The following is a 19926-nucleotide window of genomic DNA, read 5'->3' as shown; positions in this document are numbered from 1 at the left end:
TGACCCTGTCTGACTTTTGTTGCCATCTCTACTCATATCTAACACCAAATAACTGACCAAGAACCACTACACATAGCTGAACATGCAGCGAGGCATGCATGTGTTGTTCTGGGAGGGGCAGTGCAAGTCTTGGCCCGCGAAGAGGAAGGCATCACAGTCCAAAACAGGTGCTCAGACTCCCTTTTTTTCTCTCATTTCTTTTCATCTTTCACTCCCTTTCTGTCTTTCATCTTTCACACCTATTGAGGTGTGAGGACCCATGCTGGTTTAGCCATGGTGATAACTTAACTAGCATACTTAATCTCCCTTACTAACCCAATCTGCCATCATTCCCTGCTTACCCTTGATGTAGGGTGTTACTTTGGGGTTGATTATTTGTTTGTTTTAGCACTATTGCAAAGGTTAAACGAAAGGGGGAAGGGGCAGGGAGGTAGGAGAAGCAAATGGGAAACCTGATCATTACTTACATCTAAAAAAAAAAAAAAGAGGAAAATAAACAATATAGCGGTGACCTCTCACAATGGTAACTAGCAGAACAATTCCAGAAAATGTGAGTAATGACCTGTAACGCAGTTATTGTTGAAGACAAGGACAACCAAGCATGGCTCACCTGGAAATTTAACATAGCATCCTGTGATGTCTCAGATTTTCAGAAAATGTCATTATACATTTCTTAAATTTCCTTCAAAGTTGCAAAAATGTTCTGAAAAGTTAATTTCCATTGAAAGTCCCTGAAAATTCCCACAAGTACCACATTAAATTGACCTTTAATGCTCTGAAAGTGAGAACATGAGGTGCACATTTATAACATGAGCACACTTTGTGAATTTACAGTCATTGGACTTTCAATGCAATTAAGTGCACTTCTTTTTGACCCTGGAACTCAAAAACTTGTCATTCAATTAAATTAAATTCAAAACCTTTATTTATTCTCGAAAAGACATTAAGGTTTCCCTCATTTCTAATGTCGTTGAGATCACAGGCACATTAGAAACAACAAACAAACACACACAATCATTCACAAAACAATAGATTCATTATAACAGATACAGTTTGAGACACAGTGGTCATATGTCATCAGTGCCATCTGGTCTGCGCTGAATACCTAATATATATATATATATATATATATATATATATATATATATATAAGGTTTGAAATGCAATAGATTATGTGTGAAAAAGGCAAAAAGAAGCTTTCATTGATTTGATTCTGCTCTGACTGCTGACTCTGAGGCCAGCAGGTGGTCTCTGCCCCCTGGTGGAGCACCTTGCAGGGCTGTCACTAAGCCCACTGCCAACCTGTCTGTTGTCACCTTGACAGGGATCAAGGTTTACCCAGCTGTTTGGGATTACCATGGGTGGTTGGGGAAAGTTTCCTTTAACCACCTGTGGTAGAGTATGAACTTCTGAGATATGTCCAGATAAACTGTTGATTAAATTACCTGTTTTATTTTGACTTGTTTGTGAAGAACCATGTCAATTGGATTTGGAAAATAATGGTTAAACTGTGTGTTTATGTAATGTTATTACAAATAATAATTACAATAACTTTATTTACACTATCAGTTAAAAGTTTGGAAACGCCTTCTCATTGGAGGGTTTATATTTATTTTAATTATTCGAAACACTGTAGATTAATACTGAAGAAATCAAAACTATGAAAGAACATATATGGAATTATTTAATGAACAAAAAAGTGTTAAACAAAGCAGAATATGTTTTATATTTTAGATTCTGTAAAGTCGCCCCCTTTTTCCTTCATGACAGCTTTGCACACTCTTGGTATTCTCTCAGTCTGAGAATAATATGAAATATATGTGGTGTATTTATTACTCCAACTGGCTGTAGTGGTTAAAGTACAGACACCATGGCCTCTAAGCATTTATTCAGACCACTTTGATTCTCTTTGAATGAAGCTATGGAAGCAAAATATATTGTAAGATTCTTATATTATATTGAAAGAAAAGTCATTATTATGTTTACAAGTAGCGTTTAAATAAAGAGGAGGACATCTCATCTATAAAGTATTCCCTTACCATCCAGGGAATATTTACAATGATGTGTTACCATCTGAGAATTAATTGCATGACCATGGTAATACTGTGAGATAATCAACCTCATCTGTACTTTATTTGTTTAACAGATTACCTGGCTCTAATGAAATCTGACTATGAATCCTCATGGATTAATGACACTCGAGTTTAACTCATTTGTGCACATCTGGAAAGGCTCTAATTGAAGACTCTAGTGTGTGTGTGTGTGTGTGTGTGTGTGTGTGTGTGTGTGTGTGTGTGTGTGTGTGTGTGTGTGTGTGTGTGTGTGTGTGTGTGTGTGTGTGTGTGTGTGTGTGTGTGTGTGTTTGTTTGGCTGTCATGTGGAAATCCTCTCAGTATTCACCACAGGAGGCTGTTTTCTTTTACTCTCCTCAAAATAAGCTCTCAGGTAATGACTTCAGTGTGTTGCCTGTGTTTTTATTTTTTTAAGTGTGACACTAAAATCAGCTTCAGTCAACCCAGAAGTGACAGAGAGAAACATCCATTTATGACATCCAGACACTGCTCTGTTTTTTGTAAATGGTGCATGTGTGTGTGTGTGTGTGTGTGTGTGTGTGTGTGTGTGTGTGTGTGTGTGTGTGTGTGTGTGTGTGTGTGTGTTTGTGTGTGTGTGTGTGTGTGTGTGTGTGTGTGTGTGTGTGTGTGTGTGTGTGTGTGTGTCTGTGTGTGTGTGTGTGTGTGTGTGTATGCGTGTGCGGGTGCATGTGTGTGTGTGTGTTTGTGCATTGTTGGGCACATGTGCGTGCATGCATGCCACCCTGTGCTCCTCTCATCTGGTCCCCGGGCCCTCTAGCTGGTAATCTGAGCATAGAGATTAGAAAGAAAAACAGCAGAGAAGAATGTCTTTGGTTGAGCCAGCGAGGAATTTATAATGGCCTTCAGGCTTCTTTGACCTCTCCCTCCCTTTCTCTCTCCATCTCTCCCTCACCCTCTTTATCTCTCACCCTGCACCCTCACATCACTGGAAAGAAGTCGAACAAGACAAACCCGTTTTCAAATAAATTTGGTGAAATGTAAACCTACGCAAGAGTGTTAAAGTTATGATTATCATAGGTTCCAGGTTTTGATGTAACAGAGTTAACATTTTTTTGTTCATAGCAAATGTGATTTGACTTTTTTGTGGTTTTATTCTTCTTTACACCACCTATCCAACAATCTTCCATAGCGGATAAGGAGTTACTTATGTGAATAATTGAAAGATTAAAATCCTAATCCAACCATCATGCTACAAAAAACATATGTAAACTATATTTAATTCTTGAGAAGACAAAAATAACTCTGATTTATTTATGAATATGTCCTGTAGAGACTGTTGGCATTACATTTTAAATGCTCTTTCTTTTAACTACTTTAGAATTCCCTTAATTAGATTTTTTATGATTTCAAAAAAACTTAAATTTGGGTATTTTTAACTTTAAAAAGCGGATATGGTAAAACTCAAATGGTTTTTAACCCTCCTGTTATGTTGCGGGTCAATTTGACCCATTTTAAAGTTAAAAAAATCTAAAGAAAAATGTTAAAATTATTTTTTCGGTAAGAAACTTATTCTGCTTGGCTTAATTAGTGCAATCAACATATAGAATAATTAATCAAATAACTTAATAAAAACAAATAATAGAATAAAATGCAAAATAAAATTAACAAAAATCTAAGTCATGTAAAACTGTAATTATATTTAGGCCTTTCCAATGTACATTAAAAAAAGTTTTAACATAAACTTTCATAAAAAACAAGTGAGTTATCCTCATTGAACTATGATCTGTGGGAATTTAAGAACACCATTGCACTAAATATTGATTTAAATGGTTAGTAATTGGGTTAATGATTAATGTTAAATGTTTATTTGGATTTTTTTGGTTTCTGACACTTTTTAATCATTAAACATGCCCCGGGTTCAAATTGACCCAGGAACATTATTCCTGTCCCTAAAAAACAAACATAACAGGAGGGTTAAAATGATGTAATTATGTACGTGCCTACTGAAGTGTTACAGATATATTTTGAGATATGATTCAATGTGTCAGATCTTTTCAAATATCTAATCCTTTCAGAAATCTGTACACATCAGGCAAAAAGAAAGTGTTGCAATTGTAGAGGGAAGATATGTTTTGTTACATCCCCATCTGTTTTCACAGAGGAAGTGATCTGAGGAGGCTCGGTCACAGCTTGCAGCGATGTCACCATGTGGGCAGTGATGACACCATGTTGCAGGACAGAGACAGACACAGAGAGAAAGAGGCAGACACTTGGATTGAGTTCTAGTTTCAGGGGGACAGCTGTGTGGATACTCAAGACAAACCAGCTACCAGACCACCTGATCTGATTCTCAATCGCTCCGTCACAGCCCAGCAACCTGCCTTCCTCCCTCACAAACCCCAGCAAGTGTGTGTGTGTGTGTGTGTTACAGGGAGAGAGGAGGGGTACACAGGTCTCTGCACAGATGAAGGGGACAGGTGTTAGGGACAGGAGGTGCCGTGTGGCCCAGAGGCGTGGTCAAGTGGTGACACACCTGTCCCTACTTGCACAAGAGGGTCTGGTTACACACACACACACACATGGAGTCACACAAGCATGCACATTAGCTTGACCATGTGTTCTGACATGCAGTGAAATACCCTTGTGCAATGTGAATCTGCTCTGCATGACAAATCACATCCTTCTCTTGTTCTACCAAAGAAACGTGATCAGATTTACAGAGTAGCAAAGTGACGTGAATATGTGAGTAAGTAAAGGGGAAATTGATTGAACAGTAAACATGCTATATAAAGCTCTGAGCGTGACAGAGATAAAGGCGTAGAGAGTACATAATCTCTGTCTCTGGATGTGATTTATTATTGTTTTTCAGGTTTAACTGTCTCCATGCTCCATGTTCTGTCTGGGAAAAGGGAGAAAATAGTTTGAGGGCGAGTCACCTGACTTTGTCGCTTTACTTAGAATGACTGGATCAAATGAGACAACACAATGAACACATGTATTCATGGGCAGATTATTACATTCATAACTTTCATTTTTATTTCTTGAAACTCTTTGTTGTAGCATCCCAATTGAACAATATCACAGAAGAGGGATTGAGCTGTATATAAGCATGGCTGTGATAATAATAATAATAATAATAATAATAATAATAATAATAATAATAATAATAATAATAATAATAATAATAATAATAATAATACATTTTATTTATAATGTACTTTTCATTTAAAGAAATCTCAAAGTGCTCAAAGTGCACACAGTAAAAACAAACTTGAACATTTCTTAAAAGGAGTACTTAAAATAAGCTAAAAGCCTCTTTAAAGAGGAAAGTCTTTAAATGTTTCTTAAAAGCATCCACAGTCTGTGGGGTCCTGAGGTGGCTCGGCAGGGAGTTCCACAGACGTGGTGCAGCAGCACAAAAGGCCCGATCTCCCATGGTCCGGAGCTTGGTTCTGGGAGGTTGGGGGAGATTCTGATGTGCAGAGTGGGTGAGGAGTTCTCTGAGGTATGGTGGGGCGTTTCCATAGATGCATTGATGGGTGATGAGTGCGACTTTGTAGTGTATTCTTGCAGTGACAGGAAGCCAGTGAAGTGTGCGGAGTACTGAGGTGATATGTTCATGTTTTCTGACTCTGAGTAAGATCCTGGCTGCGGTGTTCTGAATTAATTGGAGCTTGTGGAGACTTTTGCTGGGGATCCCAATGAGGAGGGCATTGCAGTCATTGATACCGTCATAGGCACAAGGCCACATGGCGAGTGCTGGGGTATAATCAAAACCGTGCCAATATCCAGTACAGCAGCACAACCATGCTTTAAAGAAAACAGCTTTAAAAGCAGCATATACCATTAGGAAAATATAAGTAAAATCAGACATTTCTATTTGGTTTATTTGATGATTCATTTTGCTCCATCAACACAACAACTTCTAAAACTTGACTGGAATTAGACTGCTGCAAGTCTTTTAACAGATTTTCTCTTTTGGTGTCATATGACAAAGACTGTTAGCTGCAGCATTAATTAGCAGTTTCTACAACACCTGAGGTGGAGAGATACACACACTTAAAAGTCTTGTTGCTGATGTACTAGACATTAGCATTCATTCGATGCCTCATGTCAAATCAAACTGCTTGGTATGAACTAACTGTTAAGCAGTCATAATTAATTCGAGGTGTTTTCTACATTTTCAAAACATAAAACATAAAACACCTCTCTTTCATGTAATCCCATACTGGCAGTCATTTTTCATTCGTCTGCTCCAGCAATTATCAGATTTCACACAACTCCCTTTGAAACTTAAGACGCTTTTTACAACTGTTTTGCATGGGCAGATCTCTTACAGTCCTTAAACTTAGAGATTTGTTGAATATCCTTTCACCTGACAGCTGTTAGGAGAGTAAGTCTGCTACAAATGAACAACAATCTCAATGAATAAAAGTTCAAATGTCTGATTTTTGAGATATAACGTGTTTGGTTTTAAATTGGTGATTGGCTCTCTTTTTTAAGAGTGTAAATGGACCCCTGTGTGTGGCACATGCTGTGTTTCTGTAAAACCTTAGATACAGGGAGATAGGCGTCTGGCCCTGGGGTATGGATTTCAGGCAGGTGCATTCGCCTGCCCTGCGGCTCCTTGAGGGACAGGATAGGACGGGACAATCTGTGCTCTCTGCAGTCACACACACACACACAAACACACACAAAATCTCCAGATCCCCAACTCAAGGACTGATCTCCACCCGTCTTGGCCCCCCCTAAACCCAACAACCCCTCCCTCGCTCACCACAGAATCCTTCATTGACTGGAATGCATCAGGACAATAGAGGTGTCCCAGTGCTTCAGCTGACGCCCCCCTGGGCCCACACAGGTCCTGACAGGAGGACAAAAGTGCACCTTGCACCTCTCAACACCACCAGCAGCACCCCTGGGGGAAAATACCTGAATAACTGAGGTAAATAGGAGGTACAGAAGGAATGACACAACACAAGGAGGAGACTGGAGAGAGGGGTGACTTGAAGTGAGGAAGAAAAAGTTTCTGCACAGTTGATTTTATACTCTCTGATGTCAGGTATAACAGAGTCTTCCAGAGATCCAAGCAAAACACAAAACAGGCTTTCTGGTTTCATTTCTTTTCGTAGCCACTGTTCTGGTATTTCTTTTCAATATTCTGACACCTGCTTTCTAAACAACATCCCCCAGGTATGCACTCTCCAAAGAACCCACCCTCTTACTCTGTCGTGCCATGACTTGCTCACCACTGCCTTGCTTACTCTGTATGTGGTTTGTGCAAATCTGCCTCAGACACTTCTCCTCTTGCACCACACAGTAGCCTTATTGGCTAACAGTTGAGTTACACAAGAGTACAAGCCAAAAACATTAACTGTGTAATAAGTCAACGTGCAGGAGATCACAGATCTTAGTCATTCAGCTGTCAGTAAATCAAAGCCCAAAGTATTTCACCCCAACTAATCCATGTGTGTCGCTGACTTCCGTCCCCCTCTCTCTTGCTCTCTTTCTGGGTGAATGTTTGCTAATCGGTGAAATGAAGTGTGTTAAGCCAAGATCACATTACCACTCTCACAACCACAATGACTTTGCTCTATGCAACAATGTGCACAAGGCTTCGAGGGGATGCTACTGGAGCAGGTGCTCTGAAAAGGAGAACAACTTTTAAAAAGGGTACAAATTTCAACTTTGCAAGTAATGCATCACTAGTACAATTCTTAAGTAAAAGGATTTTTTTTCACACAGTGGAAAAATGTGTTTTCATCTCAATCTGAATTTTCTCAAAGCCACAGAACCAAACTGGCCTTTTCTTTATTTTTCCTTGTCGTTTTTGTTCTTCTCCCTCTTTTTCTTCTTGTTCGTTTTTGGTACGATTTGTTTTTAATATCTCAAAATACTCTGTTACTCAACTTCTTTTCCTCCTACGCTATGCTTTGTATGTTTTGTATTGACTACAATTGTCTATTGTTGTGACATTTTCACAGTATAAAACATATTATACAAACACCATAGAGCTGAAAACTAAGCTAAGTCTTTGAAAATATGATAACATGACTTCTGGGATGAAATGAGTAAGCCAAGTAGCCTCCCTTTACATTTGTAAATGTATGTGTCTAACTGATGAAGAGTAATTGTTCTGGACTGCAGGACTCTTTTAAGAAATGTGTAATATAAAAAAATAAAGTTACTGTCACATCTATTAGTCAACCTTGTGCACCATTAAGAAGACCTATGGTGGTGAAAGTAGTGTTCAAAATGTACAATTAAATAAAAGAAGTTGACCTTTAAACAAACCGACAAGTTTTGCCCATGTCATGTATTCAATAATAATCACATATAGAAATATTACAATGCAAGTAAAATTCTTACATGACGAGCAGAAGTGGGAAGCAGAATAGTTGAATATATTTCAAGTGTGGTCTGCTTTGGCGAAAGTTTCTTAACTTCACTGTTCCTCTAAAGCTGGGGTTGGTAGTCAGATGTAGATACACTTTTGTTAAACAGGTTAAAATGATCTTTATGTCCCGATGGCAATCAATACATAATGTGTTCCTAAAAAAGAGCGGGAAAAAAAGCTGCTATTTACAGCCGGAGTAAACCTGGGAAAAGACCAACCAATCCCTGCCATCAGGAGCCAAAGTATGAAACCAATCAAATCCCACCCTGCCGTTCTGCCCGCCTCCTGCACGTACATTTCATGTTTGTTTGTGTTTTTAACTTTCACTGTGATAATGTTTTGGTGTTTTCTTACCGCTGAGTGAGACATGAGTTGAGGTAGTGCAAAACACAAACGATGTGCTGAGGACCGATTTTAAATCAGTCCCGATCATATGGCCGCGAATCAGCGGCGCTGTGCATGTGAGCAGGGGGCGTCGTTTTGGAGGAGCTCCAAGGGGAGGGGGGGGGGGGGGGGGGGGTTAGACGGAGTCCTGAGGAAATGCTACATTCAAATTCATGCTAGTTTTCCCTGACTACCAACCCTAGCTTTAATAAACACTGAACAAGATTTCACTTGCATTCAGGAGTGTTTTGATAAACCTTTACATATCAATTGTACATTTAATTTAGGTTTTGTCACCTGTTAGCTACCAATAAACAGGAATTCAGTTTATACTTAGCAACTTTTCTAGCTAACATTAGCAATTCATAATGTTACTGTGTCTAAAAGTGAGCAGCTTCCAACTGTGTGCGAACTGAGATTAACTTTGCAAACATTTGACTTCTATTCAGCACCATTAGGACTTAGCAAACCTATAGTGAAGCACGACATTACCACAGCATTTTAGCTCCCCATCATGAGCATGACATCAGGAGAAAACGGCCACTGTGTGAATCTGGTAAATGCAAACCTGGATGGCACAAAGTAGGAAACTTGTTACACACTGACATGACATATCTCATCTGTTTACCCTCCTGTCCCTTTACAGCTCCTACCCTCTGACCCCGGGGGACAGAGAGGGTCTGTGTCTAGGAGGAAACACGGCACCAGTCACACACACAAGCACAGATACACACTACTGAAGAGGAACAGTAGGAGTGCGGAGGTGGGCAGGAAATGGTGTGTACCCCCTCTGCTAGGCCATATCCTGTCCTTGGGTTTGCTTGTTTGGATATCTGAGCTGTATGTGCAAATTTTAGGACTTAATGGTGTCCTGAAACCATCCATAACCAGCCTACAAATCCTTCACAAAAAAGGACTCATGCAGAGCGTTTCTCCATGCCCTCACAGCACATCATTGATCAATTCTGCTTTGCAACATTTGGCATTCCTCAGCAAGTCATACTCCCTACTGATTTGATAAAGTCTACGAACAGAAACATTCATTCTTTAACACACACACCACCCAACTCACTCCTGCTGCTTCATCTCATCCTCTATCCATTATCATTTCTTATCTCGGCTTCACCCTTTCCTACAAACCCTCATGTACCAAAGAACTAGATTAGTTCCCCACAGCCAAACATTGGATCATGGGCAAATGTACAAAAGGAAAACAACATCTTGAGGGGGTCTAAAATATTAAAACACACAAAAAAAACAAAAGTGTTTTAATGCTCCTGTGAGGAGATATTTTTATCAGGCTATGAAATAGACTGAAATTAATATTGATGGCACTCTATGATCTCAGAAAGAAGCCTGTTTTGGGAAATATATTTTTCCATGGCAGATATTTTGTTATATTGTCAAAATAATGCAATGTTGATTATTTTATCAGAAAACATCCCTTACTTTGATTTTTTTTTAAGTTTAAGACAAAAACTTAATATTTCCTGTACAATTTGGTCACTCAAGCTCCATACTATACTACATAATGTTACTTCATACAGGCTGGAAAAATGTTACTAGCCTTTGAAATATTTTTTTTTATTCTCTGTTAAAAGACTCAAGAAGATGATAGGAGGCTGCCGCTGAAGCTTTGGGCAGTGCCATTGTGTAAGGAACACTGCAGCTTGTTTGAAACTTTAACCCAGTGACTAAACCTCCTTGGCTTGAATCTGATCCTCTGGTGATTCAGCTCTGCAACCCCCCTGCTCTGATTTCAGCAATATACTGTACACTTTCTCTTTCTCAATATGGTGCATTGTGAACCCCTGACAGAGAGAAAACTTCACTTTGCAGAGACTCCCAAACAGGCTTGTATATCTGTGCGCTCAAAAACAGGGGTGGCCGCACCCAGACGCCTTGTTTCACTGCATATTGGAAGAGCTGAGTTTATTCCAGACTGACAGACCACTTCCTGTGTACCAAGCATTTTCACAAACACATACAATGAGAAAAGAGCAGAAGACGTATAAATTAGCAATTTCGGCTTTGCATAGTTAAAGTCCCATATGTCAGAAAAGGTTTGTTTTATTGTTCATACACAGTGCTGCTTCCCATGGCTCAAATCAGTGGGGTTTATACAACACTGTAATCTACTCTGGTTCACACATGTGGGGCCATAATTATGAGTATACACAGGATGATTGTTTAGAGAGGGCATTTATTTCTGCTCCCAAGATGACGGCAGTCTATAACAAAGTAAAACTCATCCGGCTGCAAACTGTCAAACATCAGCTTTTGTGTACACAAAACCAAAGTTTACTCTACGGAGGAAATCCAGGCTTCAAATTCTGTGCATATCAGCAAAAATGTTGAAAAACAGATAATAAATATCAACTGTTTTCATTTATTAAAGTGAAGCAATAATGCTTAGACATTCTTTCCATGGAAATACAATGCTCACAGAAAATGAAAAGTGTTGCAAAGGTCCGAATGGTTTCAATTTGGAGAAAATGGGGCTGCAAATTCAATAAAACATTCAAAGTCTAACACAAAATATAATAATGGGTGACTGCAAATGATGAAATGTGCTCCAAAAATTCAAAACAGATAAAGGTATGGCAAAGCTGGTGCTTATAAAGAGAGAAAGCAATGTCAAAAATACACAAAAACAGCAAACAATTTTTTTTTGCATAATGTCTCATGACAATGGAAATGTTCAGGCCTGTAGGACAATAAGTAGAACAGTTCCATTAATGATGGGGGAAAAAAGTGACCAAGCCCCGAATCTACTGACTTAAGGACCAAAACATGTAAATACACCCAGGGCTGGGACTCACCGTCCACTCTGCAAAAACACAGTTCTCTAACTTGTAAAAAAAAAAAAAAGAAATACACCAAATCTCAGTTTCTGACTTTGTTAAATATGGATAATTTTTGGGAGAATGGTTTCTTGTTGACGGATAGCTTTGTAACTATTTTTGCCAAGCTTAGATGTTGTCAGCATGTTAGCTAAAACGGTTGACCCGATCATTGACTGCATATTAATATGGATAGCGGGCCCCGCCTCCTCCCATTGTGAGATGTAAGCAAGCGGCAACCTCCGGTCTAAAAATATGAGTCAATGCGGAAGAGTTAAAAGCTGCAGTTCATCAAGGATCCGCTTGAGGCTGGCTCCGGAAGTACCGGAAGTCACATACACATGAATGGGGAAAAGACGATCTTTGCAGCATTAATAAACATGTTTACAGCCTGGTACAAAAGATGAGTGTAGTCTGAATAGCTCATTTCTCGATGTCCTCTCACTGTGAGGGGGGTGAATTTTTTTCTAATTCGGCAATTTCGAAGATATTGAGATTACTAGTCTTCCAATGAGAGGCACAGCTGCCTGTGGGAACACTGCAGCTGTTGGCTAGGAGGCTCAAAGCCCGCCTCTTCACGTCACACTGGCTCGACAGAAGCAATATGGCTGCCGCAGCCGATTGGTCTCAAAACAGCTCTTCAGAAACAGATGGGTGACGTCACGGATACTACGTCCATATTTTTTACAGTCTATGGATGTAAGGCCATCTTTTCAACATCAAAAATCAGCATGTTAAGAACTGAGTACTGTAGACAGTCACTCTGATGAACTCTGAGAGTTTTGGCTGAACTCAGGATCTGCTGGTCTGTTTATGGTTTTACTTAGTTTCATGTTCATGCTTTGCATACTGTTAGCTTCTCCTCCAGCTTTTCTCGTTAAATATATTTCTCCAAAGTCCAGGTCGAACTAGAGCCCCTTACAGTTCTGGGGTACCGCTGTTCTGTTTATGGTGTAACTGTGTCCGTTGCATTTGTATGCTTTCTTTGTGTGTATTGAAATTTTGCGTTGTAGACATAGACTGTATAAAATATGGACGTAGTATCCGTGACGTCACCCATCTGTTTCTGAAGCACTGTTTTGTGGCCAATCGTCGGCGGCAGCCATATTGCTGCTGTCGAGCGATGGTGACGTAAAGAGGCGGAGTTTGAGACTCCTAGCCAACAGCTACAGTGTTCCCGCCTGTCAAGTCAGCTGTGCCTCTCATTGGAAGATTCGTAATCTCAATATCTTCAAAATTGCCGCGTTCGAAAAAAAATCACATCCCTTATAGTGTGTGCCGATCGAGAAATGAGCTATCCAGACCACACTCGTCTTTTGTACCAGGCTGTAAACATGTTTATTTCTGCTGTAAAGATCAGCTTTTTTGAATTTGTGTGTATGTGGTTTCCGGTACTTCCGGAGCCAGCCTCAAGCGGATCCTCAATGAACTGCAGTTTTTAGCACTTCCGCATTGGACTCATATTTTAGACTGGAGGTTGCCGCTTGGTTGTAGATCAATTGTCTGTGCTCATGCTTTTAATTTATTTCTTTTAGAATTTTGTTCGTGTCGTTGAATCTGGCTATTTATAATACCATAAATAATTTGTCTGAATTCACTTATTGTCAATCCCCTTTTCTTTGTACTAAGGTCAGGACATTCTTTCCTGTAACAGGAAAATAAAATTATTACCGTGACTCACTAGCCGACTGCAAGGACAGCAGACTGAGACGATTTTTTTTTTTCTGTCAAATGGCCGTATTGTATGTCTGTCACTAATGGCTCAGGAATGTCGCATTAGTCAGGGGCCACATGCATGACGCTGCGAAAATTAAAACACTTTGAGGAGACTAATATGATATCACACACACACACATTAAATGAAAAAGAAAGGTGGCAGCTCCAGTGATCTCATCGCCTCAAAGCTACAGGTGATAGAGTGCCTCCTACACACTGCACACCATCAAAAAATGTCCCTCTAGCTAAAGATGAGTTCAATTTCAAAACAGCCGGCAAATATCTAAAGCTGTAGAGGAATGTCATTTTGTGAAGGTTTAGTTTAGACTTCAGAGAAAAAGTTGAATATTACCAAACATTATAGAGGTACTTCATAATTTGTCCTGTACATCTCACAACTCATCCAACTCTGTCTGACTATGTACCCACTAAATTAGACTATGTTGGTAGTTCAAGTAAGGTTCAATCCCCTTTTGTGGCCCACTTCTTTGCCTTTCTGACTCACTGGCTGCGTAGGTGTGCCTCAGTTAAATGACTCTCACCTCTCACTTCAAAAACAGCCCAGAGAGGTACAGGCAGACAGATGAAAAATCCCCTATTAATCAAAGTAAAACCTCTTTACTTGAAACGTTTTTTGTGCAGCTGTGTGCATGCATTCTTTTCTGGTGCTGTTTACACTGGATGAGCAATCATAATAAGTCGTGCAATCCGATCCTTAGCTTTTTGAGAGCCTCCTTAACCCAACCCCCCTTTTCCCAAACCCTGACATCCACCACTCAACACCAAGAGCTATTGGAGGAAACGCACTGTTACCTCACTAAGACATGCTGGCGTCAGTGTGTGCGGGTCAGGAGGGCAACAGGGGCTGTGGACACATTGCTGCCATATGTGCACCCTGGATGTTCTCTCAGCTGGGTTGCATATGCACAGACTTCCTCACTGAGTTTCTGTGAGGTGACCAGATTAGAGGCAGATGGCTGCGCACTCTTTCTCTCTTAAGTTATAGGATGGTCTTGAGTTTAGGTTTGCTGTAACAAGCAAGTCAAGGGATTCCGAGTTCATTTCATGTAGCCTTTATTCCTTAACCCTTTCTCATGTCTCTTTTCTACCACTCAACCTTTTTGCTATTCACCCTGCCTCCCACCTGCAGTCCCTCTGTTCAACCCCCTCTCTTCCTCTGCATGTGTTCTCCATGTGAGCTAGTGTGTTTGGGTGCTGACAACCCAGCAGGTGTGTGCAGGTGTTCCCCAGATCTTTCATCATCACACAAACTCTTGCCTGGTCCTCTTTACACTGACACACACTGCTCTATCTTCCCATTCAGAATCTGTCATGTCTGTCCAGGTGAGCTCATTAAGTTGCGAGTCAATACAATACCTGTCGACATTGTAACTCATTTAACCAGCACAAAACCAAGTCCAGAGCAGGTTTTTCTTTTTAAAAAACAAGGCTTTTATTTAAACATGGCAGAAAAAGGCACAGTATTATCAGTTTGAAATGCATGTTCATCAAAAATGGTCATAAAAACCTTTCCCAAAAAAAAAACAGGTCTTAAATCATTAGGTTTTTCATCCAAGATTAACATTTAAAGGCGAGTTGTGTTTTTGGTCAAGTTTAAGTGGTTCTTTCATGTCAAATAACACACAATGAGTGTGACATGAGGAGGGTCACCTGTCGCCGAGGTCACAGCTAACACGTCACTCAGCACCCTGCCTCCACAACACACCATACACAGACAGCTGGCCCAACACACGCACACTTGCTCATACACTCACACATGCCATGTATGTATAATATGGCGAGGAATGACATACACACACACAAGCAGCTGCATCATGGCCAGAGTCCCGGACCGGCCGGCACCGATGGAGTTTCCTGGGAATTAACTGCATGTCCAGCTGCCCTCAATTCACACACACATTAACACACACTTAACAGGATGTGGCAGAAAAAAATTTTCTGCTGATACCAATATAACCTCAGAAAAAATACAGTCTTGAAAATGTTAAGGCACTTAAGAAGTCTTTGGGTAAAAGCAACAGTACTCCAGCTTTTTCTGTCCCATCCAGTGTCCCTTTGGGTGTGACTCATCTGGCACACAGTGACAGTTCAAGGAATGTGAGTCTAAGAGGCAGGGCAGCATCCTGACGCGCTGTGTTTGTGCAACAGGGACATTCGGCTGAATGTTCTTGAGCAGGACCTGCACTGGTACTTCTTCACTTCAGAGTGGGTCTGCAGGTGGGCACGCAGGTTGGAACGATCAGCAAAGGCTCGGTTGCAGTGTTGGCATGCGAAGGGGCGCTCACCTGGGAGAGAACAAAAAGTCAGATGCAGGGAAATGAGTGTTTTAGCATGCCAAAAGGTCTGTCCTCTGGTCAATGTTTTCTAAATGATTGAGAGATAACAGCAGATAAGAGCAGGACAACTACCCTAATTTACTTAATGCAGATTGCCTTTTGCATGTATTGTCAGCCTGAGATAAGGTTTGGTCATGCTAAGCAATAACATTTGTGCACAGTGGGGAACATCAATGGAGAACAGGTTCCAACCAGCTGTTACATTTACAAGTGAGTGATTAGTCTGACACATTATGCATACCTGTGTGTGTGCGAATGTGTCCTCTGAGCAGCCATGGTCGGGAGAAGGCTTTGCCACAGGTGGGACAAACACATGGCAGAGTGTGTGAGCGAATGTGCATCTTAAGCGCTCCCAGGCTGGTGTACTCCTTTGGGCAGTGTTTGCAGTGGAAGGCCGGGCGTGTAGAGACATCACCCGGGAGGGATGGTGTCTGCTGTACAGGAGCACAGAGGGAGTGTGGGTGCTGGGCCATCTGATGGTGGGATAGTGCAGAGAGGCTGGTGTAGCTGTTACTGCAGTGCATGCAGTGGTAGAGGTGCTGGATAATATCCGGGCTGGGGGGATCAGAGGTACGTCCGCCGTCATCCTCTTCCTCGCTGCTGCTGCTAGAGGGAGAGCTGCTGAGGTCCAGAGGGTGCAGTGGTGAGGGGGACAGGGACACGGGGGTGATCGGGGACAGCGGTACAGGAAGGGCTTCAGCGCTGCTGAAGAATGGGCTGGTGGGGTAGCAGGTCAGGGCCGAGCTGTTGATCTGCATTGGAAGTTCAGCCCGGGGAAAGCTTTCTGGAACCAAAGCTGGTGAGAGAAAGGACAGGAAGTCAGGTCACTTTACTGGACAGATTATTAAATTAAGTAACAAACTTGTTTGCATTCAGTGTGTCTTGTTAATGCTTGGGTTTCAAATTAATTTAACTTTTCCATCAGAAGGTTTAGCTGGTAGCCTATCTTTTTCACAGCTTCAGAATGCATGTTCATCTTTACTGGCACAGAAGTGTTTTCAGCAGGTGAAGGTACCTCTGCAAAGGTCTATTTTTGTGACTGTCATTCGTTGTAGTAGAATTAGATACATTATTCAGTTAGACGCTTACCTTTTTGGCTCTCCAGTTGGCTTTCCCTGTAGCATGGCTTCTTGTTAGAGAAATATTTCTTGACAAGGAATGACCGAGGCATGTTGAGGTCTGGCTTTTCCGGTGTATTGAGCAACAACGTTCCGCCTGCTGGGTCCTCGCTGATCCAGGGGTCTACTCAGGGAACGATAGAGGTATGAGTAAGGACTGGGATCACCACCGGGGTTGTGTGTGCATTGCTGGCTGAAAGCAAAGTTGCCGCTTGATATAGTAACCAGAGGGGAGAGGCAACGGGGTGGGTGGGCACTACTTCCCCGCCCACAGACACACCCCGTGCGTCAGGGCGCCACCAGGCAGCCCCATTCAGCAGAGGTGCCTGATGTGCCAGAATCCGGAGTAGAGCCCAGATAACATTGTGAATTTTACAGCCTCAATGGTCCATTCTTAAACTGCAAGGATGCATTCGTTAGTACAGAACGTGGATTCCACCACATTATTTCATGTTATATTTGCGCAGAGGTGTTGGAAAGGCAAAAGGACAAATAGGAGCAAACAAAAATGTAAAGACAGATTTTTTAGAAAGACAGTTATTGTATAGTTCTGTGTCATTGCAATCTGAAACTACAGCGTCCTCTGTCGGTCATAAATCATCTTTGTCTAAATTGATAGGCTCTACCAACAGCCTTATATTGTAGAACTAAATACACAGCAACTTCAAATGAAATGCTGCAAATGAGCATTAAACTGAGTTGAAAGTCACGATTAGTGGAATGTCACTTCTTGGTTAAACATAAAGATTGATAGAGATGATTTTGGCATTCAATCCATGTCTAGAAGAGTTTATGGGTAGCTCACATCATACATTTTGTAAGAGTTTGAGGACACTGCGACCTTTCCCCTGCCACTAAAGCGTCTGATTTTACGCTGGCTCATTTGTGCGCCCGTGCCCCGGAGCTTTTACGCACCCACGGTGAGACACATCTTGAGAAGGTGCATGAGACAAACGCTCTGTTCACTTGGCAGTACAAGCCACAAAGCATACGGTTCATCCTGACCGCAGCTTTCTTTCTCTGTCTCTCTGCGGGGAATAAATCCGTGTGAATAAAAGAGGCACTGTTCACCCAGCGTGCTCACAGCATGATCTGAGGTCAAATTAACCCAGCTGTCAGGAGCATCATGATGATGTAAACTCGGACAGGGCCCTATTTAATCATGTGCCTTTGGGTGATATACTATGAAAAGACCCATGATTATGCCCTGGGAGGATATGGGGCCTCAAAGAATGACGATATGCCTTCTATTCTTAAATGCGTAAATCTGCGTAATGATCCCTGTTTAGTGGGAGCTGCGTCCTGCTCCAAACCAACACTCTTCCCTGATTATACTCACAAGGTAAATTAGAAAAGATTCCAGGAACATTTTAAAGGCGTACAGTGCAGTAAAAAAGTGATTATAGTAGATTAACAGTCTGGCAATCCTTTGCTTCCTGAATCCACATGTATCTTGCCCCTCGAGTGACATAATCTTTCAATCTTGTTTCACGGCGTTCATCCTCATTTCATGGTTATTTTTTTCGCACATAAGGTTTTAAATCGCATATTGTCGTCGACTTGGTTGCATGTTTGCATTAAGAATTTCTTGCTCTAACGGTGTTCAATTGGATGTATCTGAGAAGTGATTTACTTCCCTTGAGTCGTTTGGGGTTTTTTGTTTTTTTTACAGGTTGAGTGTATGCACACACACATATACTCTGTGTGTCTGAAAATCAGGTGCCAACCATCACATTGGAATGTGTGATGCCTTCAGTGGCTCCTGTTTAGCATTGCAAAGAGTCTAAAAGCTCCACGGTGGCCGCTGATGGGGCTATATGCACCTGTCTAAAGGCGCCATTGTCACTGCATGCCCAAAAGTTCACACGTCGTTATAGTGCTTGTTGACGCCGACGCCACGTAGACTGGAGGTCAGGAGGGCAGGACAGCAGTAAAAACAAAAAACAAATAGCAGAGACACACGAGAAAGTAATCTGAGGTGCAGGTCTGAATGCACAAATGGTGTTCGAGGGCTTTAACTTTGTGTCATATTGCAAACAAAGTATTGACATTAGGGATGTTAATCCAGATTAAGATCTGAGTGCATCCCTCCTTTTTTTTACATCATTATGGCAAAATCACGTGACCTGAATCCGTTGGAGTGAAAACAGATGGTTAAACACTTTTTTTTTTTTTATTCGGAGGACAGCAGTTTGCAGACAATTTGTGTCACAACATGGTCAGTGACCTTATAACACACCATAGATGTGAAGACATGAAAAGTTTGCTGCTCAGTCAGAACAGATGTTCTCTCCTGTCCAGCCCCAGGGATAAAACCAGCAAGTGTTCCCACAGAGGCTCGAGCTGCCTACTGAACCCTCTTCAGACTCAATAAAATGCTAAACACAATTCTTCATTAATTTTACTTTCATGGGGTTCATGAATGCCAAAAAGATGCTGCAACACGTTAGTGGTCAGAAATGAAGCAGGCTATGAATCAGGCTCAATTACTCATAATACTTTCAAGAAATTAAGAGTGTTCCACAAAATGCTTTTGTAGGCTACAAAACTTCAGCAACATCTTATTGATAAAATACAACTCTTAGTTCAATACATATCACCATCATTGTCCCCCCTTTAGTTTTAGGCATATGTTGACTTTTGCAGATCCCTTATTGTTGAAAAAAAGAGTTGAATTCTTACAAAAACAGAATTCATAGTTGGCTCGAGATATGTCATCAAAAATGTCTTACTTTAAAATAACATGGTCTCTTAAAAAAAAGGGTACCTAACTATTTCGAGTCAGTGCAGTCAGAACAGAACATACTTATTGGTCTAACCCTTGATTAGGAGGTCATTAGTACAGAAAGGGAATATTAATGAATACACAATGTAGCATTTAAAAAAAAAGGGGGGGGGGGGGGTGGTATTAAAGCATGTTGTTCGGTTTAAGACACTTCTGCATTGGCTTCAATTCTCGCTGCCAAAGGTTGTTGCTTTAAATAAAAATAATGTTAACTCCAAATAAACTGTAGGTAGTTGAATTGCATTGTGGATGTTATTATCGTAGGGTTTTTATGAGTAGAAAAAACAAGGACA

The 19926-nt window shown here is 41.1% G+C and overlaps 1 protein-coding gene across 1 annotated transcript; it reads right to left on the bottom strand.

Moving 5' to 3' along the window:
• Positions 1–14801: 14801 nt before the first annotated feature.
• snai1b (snail family zinc finger 1b) lies at positions 14802–17064 on the bottom strand. The gene is made up of 3 exons (XM_034696583.1): positions 16820–17064; positions 15972–16526; positions 14802–15679 (listed from the first exon to the last, which is right to left on the bottom strand). Exons 1-3 carry the CDS (start codon positions 16899–16901, stop codon positions 15498–15500), a joined length of 819 nt encoding a protein of 272 aa, XP_034552474.1. The 5' UTR covers positions 16902–17064; the 3' UTR covers positions 14802–15497.
• Between the last annotated feature and the right edge of the window lie 2862 nt (positions 17065–19926).

This window comes from Notolabrus celidotus, chromosome 11 (assembly GCF_009762535.1).
Source record: "Notolabrus celidotus isolate fNotCel1 chromosome 11, fNotCel1.pri, whole genome shotgun sequence".
Taxonomy (NCBI): domain Eukaryota; kingdom Metazoa; phylum Chordata; class Actinopteri; order Labriformes; family Labridae; genus Notolabrus; species Notolabrus celidotus.
The sequence above is the reverse complement of the archived record's forward strand: the minus strand, read 5'-3'. Positions and strand labels throughout refer to the sequence as shown.

Coding starts and splice junctions, on each gene's coding strand:
- snai1b (XM_034696583.1), bottom strand. CDS start 16,901: ATGCCTCGGTCATTCCTTGTCAAGAAATATTTCTCTAACAAGAAGCCA. Junction 16,527..16,819: donor CCAACTGGAGAGCCAAAAAG/GTAAGCGTCTAA, acceptor TTCTCTCACCAG/CTTTGGTTCCAGAAAGCTTT. Junction 15,680..15,971: donor ACACATTCGCACACACACAG/GTATGCATAATG, acceptor GTTCTCTCCCAG/GTGAGCGCCCCTTCGCATGC.